The sequence below is a fragment of the Tetrao urogallus genome, assembly GCF_951394365.1.
Source record: "Tetrao urogallus genome assembly, chromosome: 13".
Classification (NCBI taxonomy): domain Eukaryota; kingdom Metazoa; phylum Chordata; class Aves; order Galliformes; family Phasianidae; genus Tetrao; species Tetrao urogallus.
The window spans coordinates 16,723,728-16,750,817 of NC_136826.1; the positions used below are offsets into that span (position 1 = coordinate 16,723,728).

Sequence of the window (27,090 nt, forward strand, 5' to 3'; positions counted from 1 at the left end):
CTTTCTTCCAAAGGACTGAGCACATCAGAAGCTACACACACTCTGACCTTGTGCTCATATGCACTCAGTGCAGCTAAGATTTATGCCCTGGAGGGGGACACCAAGATATATCATGGAGTGCAGTACTGAAAATAACACTCAGACCATTTATTTTCCAACTTCTGAAGCTGCTGATTAAACAGCAGAGGTTGCACAGAACTACGATTTAAGATCTCTTAACCTCACTCCATCGTCCCTTATCCAGGCTGAGGTTCAGATGGGATGTATCACTTCAGGTGATCCAGCTGCAGTTGGATGCATCCATTTACCAGCCTGTGTTTTTATGTGGATCTGGGGGCACTTCATGCTGAGCTCTGACTGTTGCAGCCAGCAGTCCATAAAAAAAAAGCAGTACATAGCAAAAGCTGTGGCTTTCTTCTGCGAGCTGGGCAGCACCTGCTCTTTTCTGTTCTGAACTGCCATCATGGCAAACAGCTCTGAATTCTTGTCCCTACTGAGATGGACTGAAAACGAAACCATCTGATAAATATTTATGCAGCACAGCAGCTGTGGCATCCCAAGGAGATGCCTGGTACTGGAATACTTCCATGGCTCACAGTGCCACTTCCTACTAAAATCAGGTACTTCAATTAACCCGTGACACAACAGCAAAACCATCTCAAGAGAAACTTACGTATTTATTTCTGCTACACAGCTCCACAGAATGAAATTCTCCTAGAGGGAAACAATAACACGAATTCAATCAACACATAACTTAATAGCCAACAAGAGGGAGATTCTGGTTTCCTTCCCACTGCTGCTGTGCCCTCGCAGAGCTAACAGCCTCCTTCCTCCAGCAGGATGCTTCCAACTGCTGTCCTCCTTTCCTGCAGTTGTGCTTATCATTATTCTTCATTTGGAAGACACTCTTTTACTCTGTCCAATTTGTCCAGAACCTCACTATAAAGGCCGACCATCTGGAGAATACAAGCACGATGGTTGATTCAGTCAACAAGGATGTATGAAGGAGAATCATTCAGTAGGTAATACAAAGCAGTGGCAGGGAACAGGAGTAGGGAAGTAGGTGGGAGACTAAAGCCAGCTTCTAAATCTAGAATCTTGGATTGATGCAAAGATTTTGGCACAGATTGAAACACGGGGCTTTAGCTTAAATCAGTGGCACCTCACAAAGGTGGATTTACTTATACTGACATAAAACACAGCTTATAGCTGAGTCTTCTATCAATTAATGAAACTGTTCTTATTGTATTAACTGATGTGCTTAAAACAACACAAAGGTTGCAACCAGCTCCTGATTGTCTCATAGACGAGAGAATAAACCATGACTGCATGCAGCCGGGCTGAACTGAGCTGCAATCAAGACAGGAGCACCAGCCAGAACGCTGCAGACAGCAGCTTACTTGTGACTAATGAAGAAGCAGCATTGCTGCTTTCTGCAGAGGCACTGGCTGTGAAATTTCACCCTCACAGACTAAAGAACAAGCTGGCAAAAATTCATGCAACAGGTGATTTAAGTAAAGTGGTACAGCATCCTTCCCTTAGTGGTCACAAATCGCCTCACATCTAGCTGTGCAGTCCTGTCAGTAAAGACTGCATCACTCCTTCCACTGTGCATCAAATCTATTCCGGTCTCACTTGGAGAAAAATCGATTTTGGTTCCCCCAAAATAGGCAAGGCCAGGTTGGATGGAGCCCTGGGCAGCATGGTTCAGTGTTAGATATGGAGGTTGGTGGCCCTGCATGCAGGAGGGGGGGTTGGAGGTTCATGATCCTCGAGGTCCCTTCCAACCAAAGCCATTCTATGATCCTATGCAGGTGCCACGCTGCTCCTGACAGCCTTTAAACCACAGGCAGTGGTTTCTTCACTCAGATCCACACCTTCACAACACAATTCCACTTCTTCCCCTCCACAGCTGACTTCTACCACGTTCAGCCCAGACATCCACTCCCATTCCCATCTGCTCACACTTACATGTCCCTCGTAGCTTTTCTTCAGCGATCCTAAATGGTTGAGGAAACGCATTCCTAATCCACACCACTGCTCTGCTTCCTGATATTTACCAACAGTATACTGAAATATCCCTGTGTTCCAGGCTCTTGTCATCAACCAAAGGATCTCCATCTCCGGATAACTATCCTGGAGTAGCAAACAGAACGGGAGAATGGTGGTGCTTTATTTTTCCCCTACACAAAGGACAATTCTTTCAGAGTTATCACATGCTTCACTGAAACTTGGCCTGAAATATCTCTAAAGAAGCCTTACAAAAATCAAGAAAGCCATTTCTAAAAAAGCCATTTCTACTGAGGTAACTTCAGTGCATCTTTTACTGAAGAAGTCTAAGCTGCTTCATATATAACACTGTATAATGTTTTACCTACTAATTATTCTCAACTTGATGAAAAAATAAATGTTTTAAATGTGCTCAGAATCATTTCCCAATCTCTTGCTTTCTTGTTCAACTTACTGAGCTGCTGACTACATTCAGAGCATCTTCAAAGTAGCCCCACACCTCCTGCAGCACACAGGCATCCAAGTCTGTCACTCCGGTTGGCAAAGAAAGATTAATCAAACTATGCAAGCAGTTGCTGGGAATCAAAACAGAGCGAAAGAGGAAATATGAAATACCCCAAGCACAGAGCAAACAGCATTTTAGCACCTGCAGCACAACGACTCGTGCCTCTGATTGCCATCCTGATGCATCCACCTCTGTGCTTACTGCACCTGTATCTGTACAGACACCTTCTCACTCATACAAGCTGTGCAAAAAGAGACCCGAGAGCAGCTGTTCTGTATTGTAACTGCTGGGCTTGTAGCATTTTCATGGGATGCTATGCATGACAGCAAGGAAAAAAGAGAAGACCCTTAGCTCCTGTTTGTGAAACGAGAAAAGTGCTCAGCATCCTCACAAAATCAGTAAGAAATACACAGCTTCTGAAAACAGTGTGAAAAGGGAAAAAGAGTAGCAATGGCTGCCTCTGCCCACTGGTTGCAGCACAGAACTCAGGAAGAAGGAAAAAAAAATCCTTTGTGAGATAGAGCTGAGAGGGAAGGACACGCCTGGTTGTCTGTCAGATCCCACAAGCTACAGCTGTCACAGAGCTGGATACCCAGCAGAATAAATTGTGCATGTGCTACAGCATCTTATTGCTAGCTTACACCTCATGGCCTTCTTCTCAGCCTTTAATTTGTCTTAATTTTCTAGTTCACTACTTCAGTGCTGCAGAGAAGCATTTGGAACAAACACTTGTATAACAAGAAGCAGCCAGGAACGCTTTCTAGATCCTTTTCCTTCCTCAATAGATTCACTTCTTGCAAACACGACCTTCAGAAAACATGCCCAGCAAACAGGTTGCAGTCATCACACCTGTTAGACAGACACACTGCAGTGGCAGATTGGTTGGCCAGCAATTCACAGCAAGTTTAAACATGAGCTAAAACCCACCTTTTCCAGCTGAAGACTTTGTTCCCTACCACATTTCAAACCAAGTAACACTCACCTAAATTTCACAGCATCAGTGGTAGTTTGCTTTCTGTAAAGGCTCAGGGCACTCTTCAGAGCTTTCTTACACAGCACAGGATACCGAGCTGGAGGTTCCATTGCTAATGCTATAAAATAAATGTTAAAAATTAAAGAAATGGAGAAGAAGGAAATGATTGGAGCTAGACTGCATGGTCAGCATTTGCTTATTGCCTGGGCAGGTCACAAGCTAGTGCTTCTCTGCCATCTTCTTAGCTGTAGACTCATCAGTGAGGACTATAAGCAGAAGCACAGCAGATTGTCCACTGCTGCTGCTTACAGTCAGTGCAGTAACCCCAAAGTAGCAATGGGCTCTACAGAAACAAGGATCCTCTTGATTGTTTCCTAGGGCATGAAAATCTACATTGAAAAATCAGGCAGCAGTGGGATTTGAGTACAGCTTTTCCCCCACATGCATCTCCTTAAGACAACACAGAAAAGCAGGTGCTTACACAACTGTGCAGAATCCCTTCCAGTTTTGCCATGGTGGATCTACATTTTACACATCTTTTTTTGTTCTTATGCTGTATTCTCACTGGAACTTTGTGATGAAGATGAGGTGTAGCTATAGAAGGATTATTTACAAGTTAACTACACTAAGCTGAAGAAGCAAAAGCACCCTAAAATGTCTGTGTTGGAACATGGAGCACCTAGGGCTGCTCTCTGGCCTTTGCCAGTTTTGGAGCCTGTAAAAGTTTATCTGAACAACTTTTTCCAGACTCAAGACTTATACAAATGTCTCAGGTTCTAGAAATTAGAGGACATCACAAATTACTGGTTCATCATCCACGTAACACAACGACATTTCAAAGCACAGATCTCCTAACACTGCTGAGATCCTAAGCATCTTTGTTTCAGGACACAATATTAAGCTCATTTCCTGCACGATGTACCATACACAATAATCCTGGTCACCTCAAATGTAGAGGAAAGAGTGGCTTGAGCTGATACTCATGACTTGAAGAACTATAGAAGAACAAATGCAGTCCTTACATGCAATGATTTCTAGCGTCTTGATCTCTATGTGTGGTTGCTCCCACAGTGACTCCATGAAGTTATTGAGTGCTGGATCATTAAGCTTGGATCTTGCTTCAAATTCATAGAGCAGCAACAAAGTGTCTGTTGGGTCTTTAGAAAAATCTCCTGTAGGAAAGATAGATTTGCCTGTATGTAATGATTCATTTTCTTAAAGCTAAATTGTGTACAAGGTCAATATTTTACTTCCAACAGGCAGGAAAACCATTAACAAACATCCTCAGATTGAACAGCACAGGAAGTAGAAACTGAGAAGTAGTTGTGGATGGAATCCCCAGATGCCAAATGCACAACCCCACCAACCCCATGCTTCAAAGCCACCCCCAAAATCCAGGTTGTCTGTAATTGGCTGAATGATTGCAGCCTGGACAAAAGTAATAGCTACCAGGAAAGCCAATGGCACAGCCAGGTAAAGCAGATAACAGAACATCACTGCCTGAAAAGCTTTTGAATGATGTTACCATCAGCTTTCAATTCTTCTAGAGGACTCGTCCCCTCTCTGGTAGGAAACCCTCAGGAAAGAGAGTGGGAGAACAGCAGAACCACTAAGGCACAAACCAACACACATGCCAGACCAGCCTGTGCTATCACCAAGACCTGGACTCTTACATCTAAAAGATATTCTCAATCCAGAGCAACAGGCTTGTCCACGCACTGGCTAAAGTCTAGAGAATAGAGAAGGAAGAGCCAGGCTACATTCCACAAACCTCTACAATAAAAACTCCCATCTAGTGAAATGTCCACATCCAGAGATAATCAACCCAGTGGGATTTTAGGGATGGAGATAAAGAGAACTCCAAATCCAGTCTATATAATGAACCTTTAGTTCAGAAACAATAAAATCTGGGGGGAAGGGGGAGCAGCAAGTAAATTTTTTGACAGAACTTAAACACTGATGCATCTTACAATGGAAACTCAGCAACTTCTGAAGCCTATCACTGAAAAGAAACCAGACCACAGGTCAGACAAGGAATGCCTGATAGAGTTTTTCTAGTGATGTATGACCAAAAAGAGGAAGCACGTAGCCTCTAAGCTAACAGTCACACAGCATGCCAGCTGTCAGCAGCTGAAAGCCCTCCATTCTCCTGTGATCAGCCTGAGCTGTGCTGACATGGAATTGCCAAGGAACAAAGATGGGTTCTGACACTTGAGAACGTGGCAGTAGGTCCTTCTGTATTCTCCAATGCCTTTCAAGGGAAGAATCAGCAAAAGATTAAAGCACACCTTACTCCAGACTCCAGTGCAAGAGCGGAGCCAGGAAAATTGTGCAGATCTGCTACCGGTCTGATTAGAGCAAAGAGCTTCAAGTTTCCTAACAGTGAAGACAGAAAAGTCAATCCAGTTCACTCTAAAAGATCATTCCCCCTTCACAGCACCTGTACAGCAAAAAGCCAGCAATGACATACAAAAAAGCCACAGCTGGCACTGTAAATTCTCATGCTATATTGTCCCATATGTTTCAGCACTCCTCAGCAATGACAGTAGCTCCACATGCCCTGTATTTTCAGTGAACACAGTGACTAATTGTACTTACACACACATTTCCCAGCTTACCCGTTAATTTCAGAACTTTCCATATCTCTCTGCACGCCTGGAGATGTTGGAGAGCCTGATTCCAAAACTCCACCTGATTTAGAAGGAGTTCCAAAGATTTCTGTTACAGTCTTACAGGAAAAAGGAACATACAGTTCACAACTGACAAGAGGAGAGACTTCTCCATGTCTAAGCATTTAATAAATGCAGAACCTGCCTAACATCATCCCCACCAGCTCCTGGGGGGTTGTGTTCTGTTTTCTCTCTCTTCTGTAATGACCTTCAGTACTCAGGCAAAGCCTCTTCACACTGAAGGTTCTGTTACTTCAAAAAGGACCACGTGTGTCCCTGAAAGACATCATCTGTTTTCTCTTGAACATGCAGTAATCTTACTGAGACTGATAAACCACTGCTCACATAATAAACAAGGTAGACTGAAGTTCCTTTAAGAATAGGCACTGTTGACCCTTTGCTGATACAAACCTGCTCAAATCTATTTAAGTCAATTGAATTACTTTACAGAAATCCAGTATTTTCAATTCTCTGGGTGTACTGATTCTACTGAATTATGGAAGGTTCCCATGCTTACACTTTCCATATCTCCTTCTGAGTAAAACAACTAAGGCTTCAAAATCAAAAGTAAAAAAACAAAGTAGTGAATGTTCATTTCGTGGATACAGATCAAATGAGGCAACAGAACAACACCCTACCTGCTCAGAAAGTGTCACTTCTTGTCTCCCCAGCTCCAGATCAATTGCAGCTGCCATTAACAAGCATGTCTTCTGAGCAATTAGAACAGCCTTGTCAGAGGGACAGAACTGGGATAACTGAAACAAAAATAGGAGGTAATGGGAACTGTGCCTATATAAAGCAATCTGCATGCTGAACAGAGGATTGTCAAGTGTCTTCTATGACTTTTTCAGTACAAAGGGTGCAGCAGTGTTGGAGTTAAAAAAAAAAAAATTATATATATATATATATATACACACAAAAAAAAGCACAATGTTGGTAGAAGTTCTGCATGGAGATTTGGACTCCAGTACTTGTCAGTGTAAAATGTTTCTATTCATGAGCCAGCTCCCATACATGAGAACAAAGGTACTTCAGGAAGATCTCACTGAAGTCTACATGTCTTGCCATACTTTCAATGATCAGGTTGTAAAGTATAACAGTGGTTAAACCTTATATTGCAAGGCCATTTTTTTCTGACAGTGCTCCATTCTCAGAGCACACGAGGGCTTCTCCAAGGAGATACCCAACACATGGACGTGACTTCTGACAGCACCAGACTGTGACAGTGTCAGTACATACCTTGAAAGACAGGACAAAAAAATCCCTCATCTTTTCAGGGCAGTCCTTGAGCTGCACAGCTAAGTTCCAGGCTAACAAAGACATGAAAACCAAAGGCTAGAATAACAATCTTAGACATGTTACTGGTTATGCCCATCTAATCTCCAATGGGCAGAACATATCGTGCAATTCAATTTCTTCATCCAAACATCATCAACAGGTCACTTAACAGCAAGGGATACCTATGCCAGTGATTTGTTAACATATCTTATTCCTGCTTTCAAATCTTGCTTTGATAATTTCATCCCAATCCAGTGTCCATTCTAACACGTATTCTCTCACAAGAGCACGAATTGCATGAAGCATTTTCTTGTCAGTAAACAAGATCAGAATCTGAATAAAAATACTGACCAGTATTCCCAAGTATTAAACAGAACCACAGTCACACCATTCACCACTGATGGCAGCACATTCATCTGAGCTTTCTAATGCTGATCTAACCTGCATAAGAACATGCACACTCAGTATTTGTTGCTACTTTTTTAATTGCCCTTAGCAGCCATTTTTTTTTTCAGAAAATCACTGGTATTCCCTATTTGTGTGACCTTGCATTTGACTTCAGTAAAAGTCAAAAGGAGAAAAAATAGGAGCCCTGCATAGCTGCATCGTGGCACAAAGAGCTGCTGAGGTAACGAGCAGGGCCAAACACCCCATCAGTCACACAGACCTCATGCAAGTATTTGAGTTGAAATATGAGTTACAGCAGGCAGCTTCAGAAGACAAAAAATGAACAGACCACTTAAAGCAGAGACTGCCAAAGGTGGCACCTTCCATAGCACTGCACCTTCAAACGCTTCCTCCTTCCTTAACATCAGCCTAAGTGGAGGTGATTCACTTTAAGTCTTAAGAGTGCAGCTTACCAACTTTTCTAAACCAGTGGGCTTCTGAAGTCCTTACATCTCTTGTCAAATTCTCCTCTGTGAAAGGCTCAGCAAGTTTCTGGTGAGCTGCAGAAAATGTGTTCTTTAGAAGACAGGTTGCATTTTCTAAGCAGGACACAAACAATTCCAAGTCTAATAACTACTTTACAAATAGCATTTTTTCAAAGCTCCCGTGCAATCCCTGATGAAGGGTGATTCTCACAGCTTATCTCTAATATGACTGACCACAAAAGCTTAGAAAACAAACTTCAGAAGGTGTCTCAAACAGCATTTAGGATAAGATGTGAGGCTCCCAGGAGGTACTGCCTCTTCAAAGGTTATTGGCACTGAAGCCCAATGCAGAGGAGTTTAACAGAATTTGCTCAAAAAGTTGGGTGGGGATTTCATTTAATAAGTGTTGTTTAAGGATTTTCTTCAAGGGACATTTATTTCTTTTACTTCTCTGTTCATTCTCTTCTGTAAGTCCCAGTCAAGTACGGCGAGAACAGGAAAAGTTCAGTACTTCATTAACTTTCTTTTCCAAGACAGGGGAAAGCAGTAGAAAAGATTAATGAAATAAGAATTTATGTGGATGGGAAAATCTTCTGTAAAACTCCTGTGTGTATTCCAAAGCAAACAAGACAATTCTTTTTCAGTGAATGGCACAGCTTAAAAGTAGCACCCGATTTTGACAAGGCTCTCCTCATCTTTCAGCAATTTGCTAAAACTGCTTAAAGTTTTCTAAGCCTTCCAAGGCAAAAGAAAAACCAAACCTTAAATACCTCCCAAAACAGCTAAAACAGCAAATACCATCACTGGCATTTAACTGACACCAACAGGAAGCTGTGCTGCTAATTGATGGAACAAAACCAAACTTCTTCCTTTCTGAAGACACCAACTTTGTTTCTGCCTTTAGGATTGAGACCCAACCCCCCAGCACTGCTGAATCCCCTTTTTAACTTGGGGAGCTGAGAATGTGGGCTGAAATAAGGAGTCAGCACAGACCTGATCGTGTCACAAAACATTCACAAATGGAGGGACTACAGAAAATGTAAACAGAACAAAAACGTACCCAAGGTGAAATAAGTCAGCATCGACTTGATGTCTTCATCTCTAAAATGGAAGGAAAAAAAAAATAATCAGGTTTTAGATAACATTTGATTAATTTTCTTGCAATAGAACACATTACTGATGCAGGAAGACAACAGCTCCTTAATAACAGAGATGATCATTCTTCTGACAGATACATCAGGCATTAGAAACCTCTGGCATTTGAAGGTGCAGAGGGCCTGCAAAAGATTTTAGTGACAGCAGTGAAGGTAGAAGTATAGGAGATTTTCTCAGTCAGTAGGATGCAGTTAGGGGCTACAGGAGAATCTCATCTCACTGACATCCCCTGTCTTCTTGCCAGCCACAATCCAGCAGTACAGCTCTCCTCCTTCCATGCTATCACACTGCCTGCAAAGTGGCCAGCCTTCAGCAAGGGAGGTCTCACTCTCAAGTTCTCACTCAGAACTTGTGTAAGATATCTCAACCTTGTGTCGATGTTAAAAAGAATGCTTAGCTCATGCTCCCATTAAACAATAAAACTGGAATGCAAAAAGCAAGTATTTAAAAGAAAGGTGATACAAGCAGATGCCTCTGCGTGACACCATTAGTCCATGGTGGGAAGTCATCTGGGTGCACTTTTAACTAGTAAAAAACTAATCTCTTGATTACTCCTAAGGAAAAACGTCTCTGTTGCACTGTTTGTATAATCTGTCTGCCTAAGAACACATTTTACAGATGTACTCACCTTTTCTCTTCTTTTTCTACTTTTGACAACGTAAGACGAACCAAACATCTGAATGTGAGAAAAAACAACAGTGAAGAAACAAGATTTTTTTTTTCCAACAGTGTACTTTGCCCTCAGGTTTCAGACAGGATCCCACTTTCTTCTTTATGCCATCAGTCCACATAGCTCACAAAAGAATTTGGTGTCAAGCTGAGAAGAATATTGTAATATTTCCCATCCCACTGCCTTATTTTGTATACCATTTTGTTAAATCAGGTAATAGAAAATAAATAAATGTACTTCCAAAAAAGTTTCAAACAAAAAATGGAAAGAAGAGGTTTTTCTTGCAGTGTTTGTTTTTATAAGCGGTAGAACATTTCAACAAGACATCACTTCATCACAGGACACAGCTGAGCTGGTATTTTCACCACAGGAGTTGCTGCAATCTCAGTCGAGTTGCTGTTGGTCGTTTGTTCAAATCACAATGAAGTCATAAAGTCAGAGCTTGCCTGGAAAAAGCCTGAAATGTATACAGACTGTAGGAGTCTGGGCCTGAGGAACATCCCCATTGTGAAAAGCACTGCTAACTAATCCTTCATCTACTCTGCTTTCCACCTTCCTCAACAAAATCATTTCTGTTGGAAAGAAACCAGAGTTCCCTTCCCATGTAAATATCTCACACCCTCACTTTAAAGCTGCAAATACTTGTCGGCAGTCTTGTGAATGTTCAGACAGGTGCTCCAGAGCTCTGATAGCCACAGCTTGTTGATCATGCTGAAAAGAAAACAACAAAACCAGCCATGAAAGCACAATTTGTATGAAGCGTTCTTGCTCAGTTTCCACCAAACAAAACAATGAAGAAAAAGAAGAGCAAAAGATCTGCACAGAGTTTCCCTCAGAGCTGAAAGAAAACCATAGGGAGGGACACAATTCCACGTGCAAAGAGCCTAAAGCAGCAACAGGCTCAGTACAACGTGGCAAGCTCTTCATGCCTTAGGATGCTATACAGCCCTACAAAGCATCCAAAAGCCTCCTCTCCTAACGCCACTGTCATCAGTCACATTAGGCATGGCTGGCACTGATCAGTGATTGAAGCAAACAGAGGGATAAACGAGTTTCCAGTCCTTCATCATTGCCTTACGTAATTTTGGACAAAATCCCAGGGGTAGGGAGAAATGTAACATTCTGCTGAAGAGAATGTTACAGAAACACGCCATGACATTTCTAGATACTAACATTTACAATTCAGAATCACTTGTTCTCCAGAAAAATAAGTATATGTTCAAATAACAGTTTATTCTTATATGGAGTCAGTTTGCACTTTGCTTTACACAACGCATCTCAGAACATACAGTGAGACTTTGGTCACACAAGCATTAAATACTTCAAAATGCATGAAGCAGAAATACTAAAAGTAGGCCAGGTTACAGAGGTTACAGCTGTCCTACTTATAGAATAAGGCAAAATAAAGACAGTGTTTTCTGTTCTACCTCTAAAGCAATTTGGGCAGCCAAACTCAGGAGGTTACTGCTCATACTGTCATCCACTACCAGCTTGTCTTCATGTTGAGATGGCTTTTCAGCTAGCTTCCCCATTTCAATAATTGATTCCACAGCTGAAATATACATAGAGAAAAATCAGTTGTTGGGGTCTTTTTTGTTTGGTTGTTTGGTTTTTTTTTAGTGGAAGCAATGGGAAGGTGTAAAGTTCCACTGTTTTAATAAGGCTTTAACTACAACTTATAAAAAAATAAAATCACAGCCTTTCATAAGAAGAAAATCAAGACAAGAAAACCTGACCATACCAGCAGCTCTCCACAGCTGTGCATTTCTTCCTAGAGGGGCCAAAAAGGCATTCTAAGCTCCTAGTCTAAGGAAACAAGGATGCCACACAAATGAAACTGCATCTCACATATCCTCAATTTTGCTCTGCTAAATATCTTTCTGTCGCAGAAGCCTTTCTTTAATCCATTGCCTGGGCAAGCTTCCAAGCTCCCACATCTTGGTTCACGTTAAGGCTGCTGCTGCTTTTATGCTCCTGCTGTGCTGTGGTTCCCACTCTGTATTATATGAGCAAATTAGGCTGCCATTTAAAAGACATATAGAGAATAATTCATCAGCACAGATCTCATTGACGAATAAGATCTGCGTGTTACTCTGTACCCTAGTGAAGTCTATACATGGTATTTCTCAATTTTAATTATTTGAGCTAAGAATCTCATTAAAATATGAAGCGGCAGAAGAAAAAGTCTACAGACGTATGTCATTCTGTAAGTCATCTCAGTCAGCTCATGTATTTTCTGGTAACTTCAGGCTCTGCTTGACCAGAGAAATCAAGAGCAGTGATAAAGGTTCATCTAGCTCTGTAGCATTTTTCCAGCTGTACACACTCATAAAAGAACTTTAGAAATAGCAAGTCTACAATGATTCTCACCCTGGGATGCTGCTTTAGCTTTTGCTCACAAGATTAGAGAATTCCAAGCCAAAGACTCCACACAGATTACACGCTGTGTGTAAAACAACATCCCCCTCTGACAGCCCAAAATCTACAGGCTGACAGTTTCAGTGATGTCATAGACACTTCTATCTTCTCTCTACTATGTCTTTCCCAGAATTAACAGTCCATGTCTGCTGAGCATTATTTACGACACTCAACGCTTCTGATCGCTGTAGAGAACCTTTTTGCCTTTCAAGTTCTACCTTTATCAGTGTCATTCTCCATCACTGCAATCTTATAGATGCTGAATTGAGTAAAGATGCTGTTTGGATCACACCTTTCTGCTTCTTTAACTGCCTCTTTAGCCTATACACAGAAAAGAAAGGAATTCAGTGCAATGATGCGACAGGAGAGAGCTACAAATTGTAATGGTTTCATTACAGATGTTCACACAATTACTGTACAAGTTTGGTTTGGCAACAACCCCCCCAAAAGAAAAGTGATCAGAGCAGAAGATAACACCAAGGACAGACAATGACTGTCATGAGGAAGAAAGCAATTCCTCCATTGGAGCCACAGAATTAGAAAGCAGAAGAAGCCCTGAGAATGCTGAGAGATTAAAACTCCATTCTGCCACTTTGAACTGTGAAGTTCAACATCCCCAAATCAGAACTCAGACAGGTAATGCACATGCACAGCTCTGCAGGGCTGAGGGCTAACAGTGCGTGGAAGTGTCACAGTGTGACAAGTCCAATGTTGTTTCTGCTGAGGCTCATCTGTCTTGAAGGGAGGATGGCCCCTAATCTGAAAAGAAACCTGATGCTGTGAGGCATGCTAAGACAACCCTGTAACAGGGTTACAAGGATGGGTGATAGAAGAGGCCCCCGAAGCAGTGAAGATAACCAGTGTGTCTCTCAGATCCTCTCAATGCAAAAGAGGTACAGGAACAAAAATGTAAACTAAGTCCAAATGATATAGCTACAAACACAAAAGCAATGTTATTAAATAAACATACCTTGTCAATTTGTTTCAGATGAAGATAGCAAGAAGCCATATTTCTCTGCAACTTAGCCAGATTCTCATCTATCTGCCCAGGTGTATAGAAGCTGACAGAATAGTTGTACCAGTTAAGAGCTTCAGAATAGCTTTTTGCCTAGGAAATTAAAAAATAAAAGGAAGAGGCATGATTAATTGGCTTGTTTTCCTAAATCAAACAAAACCATCATAGGAAATGAAAGATTCAGATAGTAAAGTAGGCTTTTTCCCAGATGAGCAGTCACTGAACCCCCAGCACAGGCACATTAGTTAGGAGAACAAATATTTTACCTATTCCTGCTATTCCACTACAGATGTCTCAGTGTAAGGAATATTTTAAGGTTTTTTGAACTCTTCCCAGGGCACAACCAGAACAGTGGGCTGCACGGGTTCTGTGGCTGATCCATTCTGGTATAACTGTTCCCATTTACAAACCTGGAGAGGAACCTACCTGAAGCCTGATGTTTGAATGGAAAAGAGCACCTATCAGGGTGAAAGTCAAACCAGTTCCAAATGGAACAGGGATTTTACTAACAACTTACCCTCTATACAAAGCCAGACATATCAAAGAAGTCAGAAAAAGATCTTCACTTTCACTCATACAAACATCAACGCTACACAGTTCCAAACCTCATAATGTTTGGCAGCTGTGTCCCACAGGATGATGTGCAGTCGGTTCAAGGTTTCAGGCAACAGCTGTTTCCCAGTGTAGTGACCTGAAAAGATACTGCAAGTCATCACTTTACAAGAACTTTAACCACACTGAGAGAACTACCTGTGAGCTATCTATGTTTAAAGCAACTGTCCTGTTGCCTAAAACAAGAAACAAAAACACAGCAATAGCTTCATCCAGGATCCAGTGCTCCACATCCTGCTTCTGGAAAGAAAAAGTAGCAACCAAGAGAATAGCTACTGTCATGCTCTAATGATGACAGCATGGCTTTTGCACCTAGCTAAATGCTACATAAAGCACAGTCTGATTTGCAGCAGATACCACAGCCAAGAAGCACGACTGTGCTACAGGTGCAAAGGACCTGAAAAGGAACCTGTAATTCAGCTGCTCAAACAAGGACATGCAATCTGTTTTAATGCTGATATACAAAAATACATTGAGCTGGATGGGCAAAGCATTAACATCACACAGAATTTCTAGCAAATGTTTATGTTCCCACATGCATCAAACTCACACAGCCCACACTAAGAAGAAGGAACTGTTTTAGCAAGAGAATTTAGCCTGAAGCTTTATCATAGCTGTCATTCATTATGGAAGTTGAGAGTTGCCATGCAAAAGAAACAGAAGGGAAGGTAGACGCAAACAGAAAGAAAGATGAGAGTATATTAAAAAAATAAAATCAGAATTCAAGGCTAGCCAACTAAATGCAGCTTTCAGTAAGTGGCAGCAAAACAGGGATACAGACCTATAATAATTTCTTCAACCTTTTGCTTAGCAAGCAGCTCCCTCTTATTCTGCAACAAGAACTCGATGTAGAGCAGGGTGACTTTTCCAAAGTCAGGTGAAGCTTCAAATCGTTCAGCAACAGATTTCAGGAAATCAAAGCCAACTGATTCCCTGTTCACATTGACAGAATTTCAAGAGGCTGCACATAAAAAGCTGTTAATTTTCCATTCTAAAGAGTAACGTTCACACATTCAGTGTGTTTCTCATTGGCATTACTGGCACACAACCACACTGACAGAGTCAATCAAGGTATGAATGCACCACAGTTCATCTATTCTGTAGTCACTTCCTATTAGCACACGCTTGTTCTACAGTATTCACAAGATAACTTCATCTCACAGTGACAGAGTTAGAAATTACTACAAGACAGAAGTGCACATGCAGGTGATCACAGTGCAGCAGTCCACACTGTGAAATGTCATGCCTTTGTCTTGCAATCTGTTCAACCTCATACTGTTTTTCACTGGGACTCCTAAACCTTTAATTTTCAGTGTTGTTTAGTTAACAGGGAAGAGAAATACAATTCCAGACCTGTGGCAAATACTAGAACTACCTGGAGATGATCCTGATTATTCCAAAGTAAGGCTACAATATTGCAAATCACCACTAGACTTTGTTTCTCACCCTGCTGTGCTAATATGTACCACCTTCCCACTGCACAGATAGGCTACCTATAAAAAGGGCTTCCCTGCCTCTGCCAGCTCCTAGGTAAAGTGTCACTATGTAATAGAAGATCTTTGCTTATAGAGGAGCAGCTACAAAGCCAAATATTGTGTGTTCACTGCACTTAATGGTGCTTTCATACCTTCCATGCTCCAGCAGCAGCTTGGCAGTATTCAAACAGAAGTCTAAAGACATCTCATGGTGCTGGAATTCTGCAACAGCTAAAAAGAGCACAATGCTGTTAAGATTATTCAATCAGCTTCAGACACATGACAGCTCAATGTATGGTCTTACAAATTCTTTGAGGGGAAAAAAAAAGAACAGAGTAGTTCTAAAACCAAGGAAGAATAAGACACGTCAGCTGTGTTCTGACTTGCCTCTCTGTCTCACAATTAAAGTAACACTACAGAATGTGACAGCCCTGGTATTCCAGCCCTGCAGTCCCTCTGCTAACACTGGCTGTTATGGCCAAAATGCCAAATCAGAACTGTGACATTTAGCATGTGAAAATTCCTCTAGAACACACAACAAGGAGATGCTGGTTTTTCCCTTCTCAATCCGTTCACTCAGGCTGTCCAGTCGGACATGGAAAAGCATCACCTTCCCATGGCACCTGCACAGAACTGTGCTACCTGAGCTGATGTCTTCATCTGATGCTCCACTTTTAAGAAGAATTTTAACTTTCAGAAAAAACCCTGCTGGATGCAAATTCTCCTGCATAGGGAAAAACAATCCATCACTTGGATATTCTACTCTTCGTAGAAATTTAGGGCAGAACAACAATGGGAACAAACAGAAATAAGAAAGGCTTTCTACTGCAGCTTTCATTAAAATACTGTACATATCAAACTTCAGAATAACATTTTTCTTCTAGCTTTCCATATATTACCAAAAAATATACTATCAGAACACTCTTCCATTTCAGACACTTTTCTGAAGGTAGATACAGAACACAAACTGCTCAGACGTAGCAGTGATGCATTACAGGAGTGGTTTGAATGCACTGCCACTTACCCTGACCTCACCAGCATCCTCAGCACCTCCCTCTGAAAGCTTTCCCACTATGTTGAATACTGGATTTGAGCTTTCACCTCCAACAGGATTTTATACTTACAATTTATTTTGTGTGACTCAAATAACAGAAGTTTAAGAATGGTCAACAAACAACAAACGGAAAGGTTTTGAATTCAAGTTTTTTCAGTAAACTGAAGACACAGAAGAATAAAATTAATCCCACTCCCTACATGGCAAATGGAATTTCTATGAGAGCACAAGATCTCAGAGCAGCAGCTGCTTAGAGATATATGAACTCTCTTCAGCTACAGTTCTTTTTTCAGGTTCCTGAAGAAAAACAGTCAAGCTAGTAAGGTGAAACAGTTAAATTAACTGCTTAAAATAAGGCTGCTGTTGGCATGGAACTTTCTTTGCTCCTTGCTCAAACATTTGTAAGGGTAATGAAATGGGGACTCAAAATGTATGGAGATACCCACTGGAAACCAAGGTCAGACAGTTTTCATGCCATTTAGTCACACCACTGTCAGTGGGTCTCACTGCTAATAGAACCACAGGCAGCAACACTGCTCTGCATCTACATACCGAGCTGTGCTTCTCTAGAAAGGTACAAATATCAAAATGTATTTAGGAGCACAAAAAGCAAAGCAAAACCAGCTCAGCCCCTAAGTCAGCTGATTTCAAGGAAAACACCAGTGGTCTGTGTCACGTTAGCAGATGTTAATAATGCCAGAGTTTCGGTTACTGCACACCACAGATATCAGAGCACACCACTACCTTGTTTGCCAAGTCGATAGCCTTCAGTGCCTTGTCAAGATGCAGGCTGCAATCCCACTCGAAATAGGCAGTTGCTAACAAGCGCAGCGCTTTTGCCTGGAAAAAGCAAAGTTTAAATGCAACAGCAGGAAGAACACAGGAACTCACACAGACACAAAAGGCTTAAATTTTAAGGCCACGAGAAATAAAGCTCTCTCAGTCGAAAGAAGGCTTGTCTGACAGCAGACTTGTGACTGCTCAGCTCAAAGCTCGAGCAGCAGTGCTGCGTGTGGAGTCCTGACAGGACAGGAATCAACCAGAGAGCTCAGGGAGCAGAAGAGTAATGAGGAAATTCAGAGATGTGTTAAAAAAGAATGAAAGAAGAAATTAAATGAACGAGAGTTACAAACTTCAGAAGAAAAAAAAAAAAGGCATATAAGAGAATGGCCTTCAAACACACCTCAGAAATGACAAGATGTATGTAATGATGATTTGAAAGAATGGGGAGGAAGGAAGAAATGATGGCCTCTAAGAGCCTGAGTCTTATTTTCTACAGCTAAATCTCTGTGAAACAGTAGATTCAAACGTGATTAAGGGCACTTAATAGTGACTCAGCTCTCAGACCAATGCTCACAGCAAGGGGGTCTGCAGCTTTGCCAATCTTCACAGCAGACAGGACTATAGAAGAGGCCACAGAATGACTGGTCAGATTTGGCACAGTAGAAATAGCTGTACTGGAGTTATGCTAACCAAACCCTCCTATTTGCAAACAGCAATTTCTCTATTTCTTACCTGCATCTCTTTCCCAACAGAATTCTTCACGTCCATCTTCCCAATGTCATAACTCTGGCTACCAACAACAAGGGAAAGTTAACATTACATGTGATGACAGGGATAAACTCAGCCAGTCCTCTGATACATGCAACATTCCCATCCTTCCCCATCTCTGAAGCACTCAGAAACCTCATAAATCACACAAGCCAGTCTCAGTACTCCACCTTACAGGAGAACTGATTCTTTTTTTCTGAATCCTCATTTTGCACACTGTCCTCAATCACTTCCTTCGACCTATTGCACCACATTCTCTACTATCTTCCATTTCGTTGGGCTCTGTCACTTCTAGCTAAAGGTGTCTGGAGGAGGTAACTGCTCTCACTCTCACCTGACAGATATTGCAGTCATACACAGAAGGTGTTTGTGACCCAGTCTCGAGATCACAGCAAATCAGTAGCACAAAAACAGGACCTGGAGGTCACAATTTCTCACTCATTACCTGAAAGTTGAAGGACAGCACAAAGGACCCCCCAGGGAAAACACAGCAGTAATTCCACGAGAGATTTCATGTCAAATGGTGCAAATTAAGCACCGTTAAAAACAGGACAATTGTTTCCTAATCTCATACAGCATCTCATCCCACTAGATGGAGCTAAATCTCTATATCCAGATAAATATCTGCTCTTGGTAAAGCCTTATTTCCTCCCCAGATTTTGTCCCAGGACTCAGTGTTTAATTTTCCTCTAGAACAAAATATAAAACAATCTCCAAAGCACCAGCTGTAATCAACTCCAAGCATTTCTAAAAGCATTCTGTGAATGCAAACATGACCATAAGCATCTTGAATTAGATGTGTTGGCATCTGTTTCCCTCCTGCGTATATAAAGCAAAAAGAACAAGAAGAAATAGAAACAATTCTCCTGCCCTTGGTACGAGGATACTTTTCCTGACAGCCAAGTTCTCTTCCTTAGCAATAACACAATACCTACTGGATGCTGCCCAAACCAATCTCTACTGCTGCCCAGCTACTCATCTTTCACCTTGACGTTTGTGTCTTTCATCAGTCAGGCTTTGCTGTCAGTGAAGCAATTTTCCTCCCTGAGAAATTCAAATATTCCTTCAAAATAAATCTATTCAAAAACAGAAAAATTCTTTCACATTTCTCTGAAGTTTTCAAGTTCCATCACTACTGTGTGCAAGTGGCCTCTTCATAAATGCAATCTATTTGGAAGGAGCTTTAAGGAGAACAACTTCCACATGGAAAGAAGGCTTTCGTTTTAACGGCATGAAAATCAATGTGAAAAACAGACATAAATGTTAGGCAGGGGAGTACAACAGGCACTAAGTGTTTGCTCAGCCAGTATGGTTCAGTGAAAATCCTATGTTCCCTTATTTCCAATCAACCTTTTGCTTTCCCTCACCCCCTCCTCTCCTTCACACAGATTTTTACCTGACAAAAGCAGATTTTTACATGACAAAAGCAACTTCGGTTGCCTTTTCACATTACCTGAGCCAAACGGAGCTCTGCTCATACTTCCTACAGTCATAGGTTTCCACTCCGAAGTTGTAACAGAGGATTGCCAGGTAACGGGTCTGCAACAAAAGGCTGCTGCTGCTACAGTGTTCTCATAGACACACCACCACATCTATGGCACTCAGTCTCACGTTCTTTAAAGATACCCCCTGGGATCACTTCTGACCTTATTTGATAGGGCAGCAGTGAACATGACTAAAATCATATTGTTCTGTGGGAAAGTGAAGTGATGTGAGCCAGTTTAGGATGTGCAAATCAGAATTCTTCACTGCATGAAGCTGAATGGTTCCACAAGAAGCCGAGCTGAAAGCTCTACAACTGTGCAAAGCATGCAAAATAAAACTTGAGAGGAAAAAATGGAATATTACAACTTCCTTTACAAAAGTGACAAACGAGCTTTAATTTTGTATCGTTAAATGAACACAACTCCACCTCCTGCATGATAGCCTTTTTTCCAGCATGCACCTTTGCATTATAAAAGGATGATCCGCACCACCAGTGAGAGGAGAAAAATGTGTTTGAACGCTTGGTTATTCGGAGCACTGCCGCTTTTTGCTTTATCAGTCAGGCCTGACAGTATCTGTTCATAACAACTTGTCCTTTCAGCTGAAATGATTTGCAACTGTCATGTTTGCAGCTGTCCAAAGAGGAGACAGGAAAGCGTTTTCAATGCCAACAGACTGCTAATATTTGCATCCATTTCGCCTCCGTGGTAACTGTCTTTTCAAAGTACAAAACGTGCTCCTTGCGAGGGAATTCAAACCCTCAGCCAAGAACGAGAGCTGCAGAACAGCATCTTGCTTTAAAACTGACTTATTTCTGATCTCACTGCAATCCAGAGACAAAAGCACAGATTCAGGGCGGGTGAACCAAAAAAAAAAACGATCGCTCTCATAACCAAAATACAGCGAATTTCAGGGTGCATTTCAGGCACCCCGCATCACACAAAGCGCTCCCAAAACCTGCCAGCTCTCTGAGCAGCGAGCGTTCCCATAGCTCCGCAGCTTCATTAACATGAAGATTAGTGCTGAGGATTGACTTGCATATCAAAAGCCCAGCAGCTCAGCTCAGCTCCTCTCTGGGCCCACCTGTTTCCAGACAAAAGTTCACCGGTAGGAGCAAAGAAGCAACACACAAGATAAAGAGGCACAGCTGTTTCTGCAGAAGAGCAGTGCCAGATTCTATTTAGAATTCTTTTGCCTGTCTCGATTACTTGTCTTCATGCATTCTTTAGGAAAGGTTTATCATTTTCACACAGGGTGGTGAGGCACTGGAACAGGTTGCCCAAGGAGGCTGTGGATGCCCCATCCCTGCAGGCATTCAAGGCCAGGCTGGATGTGGCTCTGGGCAGCCTGGGCTGCTGGTTGGTGACCCTGCACACAGCAGGGGGTTGGATCTGGTTGAGCATTGTGCTCCTTTGCAACCCAGGCCAGTCCGTAATTCTATGATCATTCTATTTCAAATGATGAACTCTGAGCAAACGAAAACCTAAAAACTTGGCAGGAAAAAAAAAACCTGTCACTCTTCCACATAACCTGCAGTAAAAAAAAAAAACCCAAAGATGCAAAAAAATACAGAAGACAGTGAGAGTTCTCAAAATATTTCTCAACATACAGCACGTGTCATTCTTTAATATATGGGGAGGAAAACATTTGCCAACTTTGGCACGATAAAGGAGGTATGATTTCACTGACCTCTCTCGGCAGCCTCACCAACATGTCCCTGCAGCGCTGCACGCATTGCGTTGCTTTCTGAAAATCCCCCTGAGCAACTGCCTAGGAAAGCAGAACGTGCCAACAATCTGTAAGTTAACTACTTGCCTCTAAAATCTGCTACAAGGTTGGTTCTCTAATCTAAAAAGACTTGGATTGCAGGCCTTTTTGCATTCAGTAAAGCCGAGTTTGAGATTAGATACCTGTCCTTACAGTGCTACAATAATTCTGTGTGTTTTTATACACTGAAAGACATCCAGGAGTGCCCTGCAGCCCTCAGGTAGTGTGAAAGGCTCAGATCCAAGGCATGATTCATTCACATGTTCAGATAACAGCAAATCTTGGACAGCTTAACAAGTGTTGAAACACCTCTCCAGTAATTTAAGGTCCTCTCGTCTCAATTAGAAGTTAAATGAAAAATGTTGGTCTGTTTAGGGAAGCTCCTCGTAATTTGAAGACAGTAACCCCTTCTGCATTCTGAGATCAGTGCTGTTATCAGCAAATGGGAGCAGCTGATTTCTCTCTCATTTATACCCATATGTCCGTAACGCTCTGCAGTGCTGACAAAGTACTCAGAAACTTCAGTCAGGCAGCAAAAGTCAGGACAATGCCTCTGAAAACACAGAATTTCTGAATGATGTACTTTGAATTAATTTAATCTGCCCTGCTGATCTCCTACAAAACACTCAGCATATTTTCAAACTTCTCTCACGTTCAGCCAGACTTCTTTCCTTAAATCATCAGTCATAATTCCTACCTTGCTGCACAGTGACAGAGCTTGAGACTCGAAGGAAGGTTTCAAATGCCACAGAACTCATTCTTGCCAAACATTGCCATTTGATACCCATTCTCCCACTGTTTCAAAGCCTTTACATGTAAAAAGCAGCATGCATTGGGTCATGGAAGAGAGGGTATCCATGTATAGGAAGATTTCTATCCAATGACATTGAACAGCAATACTTTGATTATATTGCTCATAAAAGTCAAGAAACTTGTAAGGTAGAGCAGACTGTGGACACGTGGCCTATGATATCTGCTTGTCAGACATGAACCCTGGCTACCAACAGCACCTTCATATGTTTTTCATCCAATTTAGTTGCAAATCCAGCACAGTCTGATGAGTGCTTTGGAATGACCAATGGTGCTCTATACATGCTACACAAATGCAGCTTTGGGGACCCAGGCTCTAAGGCAGTTCTACCTGGGCAAGCACAGGTCACCTTTGGAACTGACACATGATTCAGAAAGGCAGCTGTTGTATAAACAGCCAAATTACAGAGCAGCAAATCTGAATGAGAAGATATAAACAAGGCAGCAGAAACGACTGCGATAAATCAGGCAAATTAAAAACCATTAAATTATTGCAACACCGAACTCAAACATCACATCTGATATCTTACATCTAAGCAAAGAAGATGCATCCTTCAGCAAGCCTGCAGTGCCAGGCATTCATACACCTAATTAGCAGGTCAGAGGTTACCTCCGTACCCCCTAGGAACTTATAAAGTAAGCTGGGAGGAACACATACTGATTCAGCCTGATAAGAGAGCACTTTGAAGAGGTCCTTCTCCACATCAGCTCTGCACACATGAATATCTGCTTCACCATCGCCCTCCTTGCGTAATTTTGCAGACAGCTTTTCTATGCTCTGGAAAACAAAGCCGAAGCGTGACCCATGGAAGTCACAAACAGGTGTGTTTATAAAGAACTAGAACCAGAGAAGGACTTACATTCATGGCAATCTCTAAGAATTCATCAGCAACATCAGCTTTGCCAACATCTATCCACCCTTTTCCAGTTTTCATCGACATCTGCAGGAGAAAATGATCAGTGCTTTGTGAAGATCTGGTCACTGCCAGGGCAGTGATCCCTTAGATCCCTTCTTACTGATGTCTGTGTTATGTAGGAGAGGTATTCCAGCTCTTCAGTTTGTCACAAGTGTCTCACATACGAATGAACTCTGCTTGCAGCACAAGGCTCACGGTGCCCCACTACACAACACCGTAAGACACTGAAATAAATGAATGCGCCGCTCTTCTAACATTTCAACACATGACAAAGATGTGATGCTAACTGCACTGACTCAGCAAGGCACCCCTGTGATAACACAGGCCCACCTTCAGCATGCATCTTCTCTAGAATTACAGGCACAGCTCACTCACTTTCCAAGTAACTGCAATGGGTTTTAAGGTTTCCCACACTGCTCACCTGCCCTGAGCCTTACCAAAATCTGCCTCCGAACGGTTCCCTCCGGAGGATCACTGCCTTCACAAAGGTGCACCAGCCTGCAAGCAACAAATCTCACTGCAAGAAAGTAAGGCAGATATTTCTAAGTTCCTTTTTGTTGTTGTTGAGAAAGCCAGGCCCTGCCACATCCTAAAGATGGTTTAAACCTACGAGAGAGAAACTTTTGGAAGATTCGGAATTAAAATCTTAGTCAAGCTGCTTAAAATTGCTTTTCAGGCATCAAAAAGAAAACAAACCCACCCCAAGATACCAAGATATTCTCCTCAAAATGTCTATTAAACACTTTAGAGAGAGTTTAAGTCAAAGACACAGTATTCAAAGACTTAATTACACTGCAGGTGCTCACAGTGTCTTGAGCACCTCAAACAGCCTTCAGCAAAATGGGGAAATCAAGTTTAATAATCTTTACGTTATCAAAGCAAAAAGCACAAGTATTTTCTGGCCTTTTTTATACACTGAGGGTAGAAAACACACCACTTAATGTATTTAAAATAGCCTCTCCCTGGCCCTTCAGCTGCGATATAAGATCTGAGAACATTATGTTCTACAACAATTACCACTTATTTTGTATAAACTTACCCTTTTCCCTTCACTTGACATCACTTACATGATGCAGATTATACTTAATTTTAATTGCTATCCCCTAAGAGAAAAATGTAGGCCAGATACTGCAGTCCTGCAGCTCCACATAAAGAACTGGTTGACAGCATAGAGTAAAAGCTCACTTTGCTTTCCCCCAGCCCTATTAAACCCCCAGCTGTATACAGATGGTGTGTATAGGCTGCAGCTGCTGAGGCAGGGCAGTGAAAAAAAGGATTTAGATTTTTTCTGTACATAAATACAGGTAAGAGAATCACATCAAAAAAACAACCTCACGTTTTAGAAACTGACAGTCAAAGATTTACATCAGAGTTATGTCCACACACTCACAGGCCTTAAAAAACAGCATATTAAAATGGCATAAATAAAAGTCAATGCAGAGTTTCCTTTGGAAACATCACCTCTTTATTGATGCTCTGGCACAGGAGGAAGGAGTGATGCAAATACCAACACCAATTCTGTGTCACAAAGAAGATCTCTGTTACACCATGGCGATCCTCCCCAAACTCGTTGTGTAAGTCCAGCTGCTCAGTTTTCTGTCTATACCCTATCTGCAAATATCCAAACCAACCCACAGCACCATGTATGCACCTGGCAGCAGGGAGCTTTTCCTTCTCACACTGCAGCACAAAAACACATTTAGAAAGGAAAAGAATGCATACATACATTTAGCTCTTTGTTCATCGCTGATGACAGAACCCGTGTGTTTGGTCACAGCCCAGTTCCACAGGCTTATTGCACCCTCTTCAACCTGAGAAAGAGAATTCCATTCCATTCAATTTTGTCCTAGGATTGGATTAAATTGAGATTTACTCCTGACAAAGCTACTATCTTTCATATTACCCACAAGTTCAGGTTTGGACTATTCCCTTCTACAGGCTGGGTACTCCAAGAGACTTGGAAGCAGTTGGCAGGGACACACTCTTTTCACAAGCACATTTTATAACATATTCTCAGTCTTCTAACAGACTATCTCCCATCTTTTGAAAATTTGAGAGTGTCTCTGAGATGACAAAGGTAGGAAAGAACGCAGCTGCAAATCAAATCATGACCTGAAACTAAAAAGAGCTAATTAATCATAAGATGGATAGCTGCAAGATATATGCCATGTCATCCATCAGTGCCTTCAGCTCCCATTTGAAGTTACACAAAACAGCAAATTCTGTTTGAGAAGTGGTGGACTTCAGAAACATTCAAATATGTTCCTAAACAAATCCCATTAATCTGTCATATTGCTGAAATAGCCTAACATATGTTTCTGTCAAGTCCTTTTCCAAGCCTAGCAAAACATGACCTGATTTACCCTTCCCATCTGGAATGAAGTTTTCTCACAAGCATTCATACATACAAAATTTGTGCAACAGCACATCACCACATCCAAAACACAACTGATTCACTGGCAGCTTTCAGAATCCATTATGTACATTTTAAACAGACGTTGCAAAATTAGAAGGGAATGGAAAAGAGCTGTGAGAATTGTATCAGATTTGAACATGCATCTGTAGGACTTTAACTCTTAGGGCCGTATTCATAGAATTGTTGGAGGTGGAAGGGACCCTGAAAGGCCATCTGGTCCAACTCCCTGCCCTGAGCAGGGACACCCACAGCTCCATCAGAGCCTCACCCAGCCTGGCCTTGGGTGTCTGCAGGAACGGGGCACCACCACCTCTCTGGGCACCTTGTGCCACTGCCTCACAGCCCCTACTGTAAAGAACATCTCCTCCAACCTAAATCTCCCTTCTTTTAGTTTGAAACTATTTCCCCTCATCTTATATCACAACAGACCCTGCCACAGAGTCTGTCCCCTCCTTTCTTACAGCCCCTGTAGGTACTGACAGGCTGCTCTCAGCCCTTCCTGCAGCCTTCCCTTCTCCGTGCTGCACAGCCCCAGCTCTCAGCTTGTCCTCACAGGGAGGCATTCCATCCCTGGCATCGCTTTTGTGGCTCTCCTCTGGACATGCTCCAACAAGCCAATGATATTAAGTAGCTTAATTATTTTAAGTACCCACACAGAGAAACTTCTGATGTTATCAGACAAAGAACAAAAGCTAGAAACTTTTGTTAAAAGATGATGCAGCCTCGCATAAAGGCAATAAGATCTGTTAAGAATGCATCCCAGAGGGCTGTGGATTTTTCATCAGTCATAGCTTATGGAAGACATGCCTACAAGCAGGCGGCTGGTAATACACCGGAATGTGACACACAGCACCCCATCCTGGACTTATCACAGCCTCATAGAGAGGGCTTGGCCCGGAATCAACGCGCCGAGTTCTCTCATTAAACACAATGCTTTGTATCGCATTCAGGCCGCTGAGTTAAAAGGTGAAAGCACCAAACTGAGAGCCCCAGACACGGGGAAGGAGAGGCGGTGCTCAGCGCCGTACCTCCGCCGCGCCGCCGTCCGCCTCGCCGAGGGCCCCCGCCGCCCGGAACAGCTCCTCAATGAGGGCCGCGATGCGGGGCGGGGCCTCCTCAACCAGCAGCTCGCGGAGCAGCTCTGGAAGACAAACCGGGAAGGGAGCAGTCAGGGGTGAGTCAGAGAGCGGCTACGCAGCCGCAGCCCCCGGGCGGGGATGGAAAACAGACGCTACCTCCCGCCGCGCCCAGCCGCCCGCCCACCATGGCCGACACCTTCCCTCAGCCCTGAGGAGACCGGCGGTACGGCAGGGCGCATGCGCGTCTCCCACGGCGCCGCGCTGCAGGCCGGGAGAGGAGTAACGCGCGGTGACTGGCTGCTCGGCTCGATCGCCCCGCCTTTCCGCCCCGCCTGGCCAATCAGACGGCGCGGCGGTTG

The 27,090-nt window shown here is 42.5% G+C and overlaps 1 protein-coding gene across 1 annotated transcript; it reads right to left on the reverse strand.

Annotated features, from left to right (window-relative positions):
• Window positions 1-807: 807 nt before the first annotated feature.
• On the reverse strand, window positions 808-26,918 carry TEX11 (testis expressed 11; the record flags this gene model as incomplete). The annotated part of the gene is made up of 29 exons (XM_079541981.1): window positions 808-956; window positions 1,972-2,136; window positions 2,465-2,585; window positions 3,498-3,606; window positions 4,511-4,660; window positions 6,107-6,179; window positions 6,796-6,912; window positions 7,397-7,489; window positions 8,300-8,382; window positions 9,368-9,408; window positions 10,091-10,138; window positions 10,758-10,843; window positions 11,560-11,684; window positions 12,769-12,871; window positions 13,521-13,658; window positions 14,171-14,256; window positions 14,959-15,110; window positions 15,805-15,883; window positions 16,295-16,376; window positions 17,451-17,546; window positions 18,222-18,279; window positions 19,711-19,796; window positions 21,432-21,512; window positions 22,978-23,097; window positions 23,180-23,260; window positions 23,674-23,753; window positions 24,963-25,047; window positions 26,681-26,793; window positions 26,888-26,918. The coding sequence occupies 29 exons, from the start codon at window positions 26,916-26,918 to the stop codon at window positions 885-887; spliced, it is 2,754 nt and encodes a 917-aa protein (XP_079398107.1). The 3' UTR covers window positions 808-884.
• Between the last annotated feature and the right edge of the window lie 172 nt (window positions 26,919-27,090).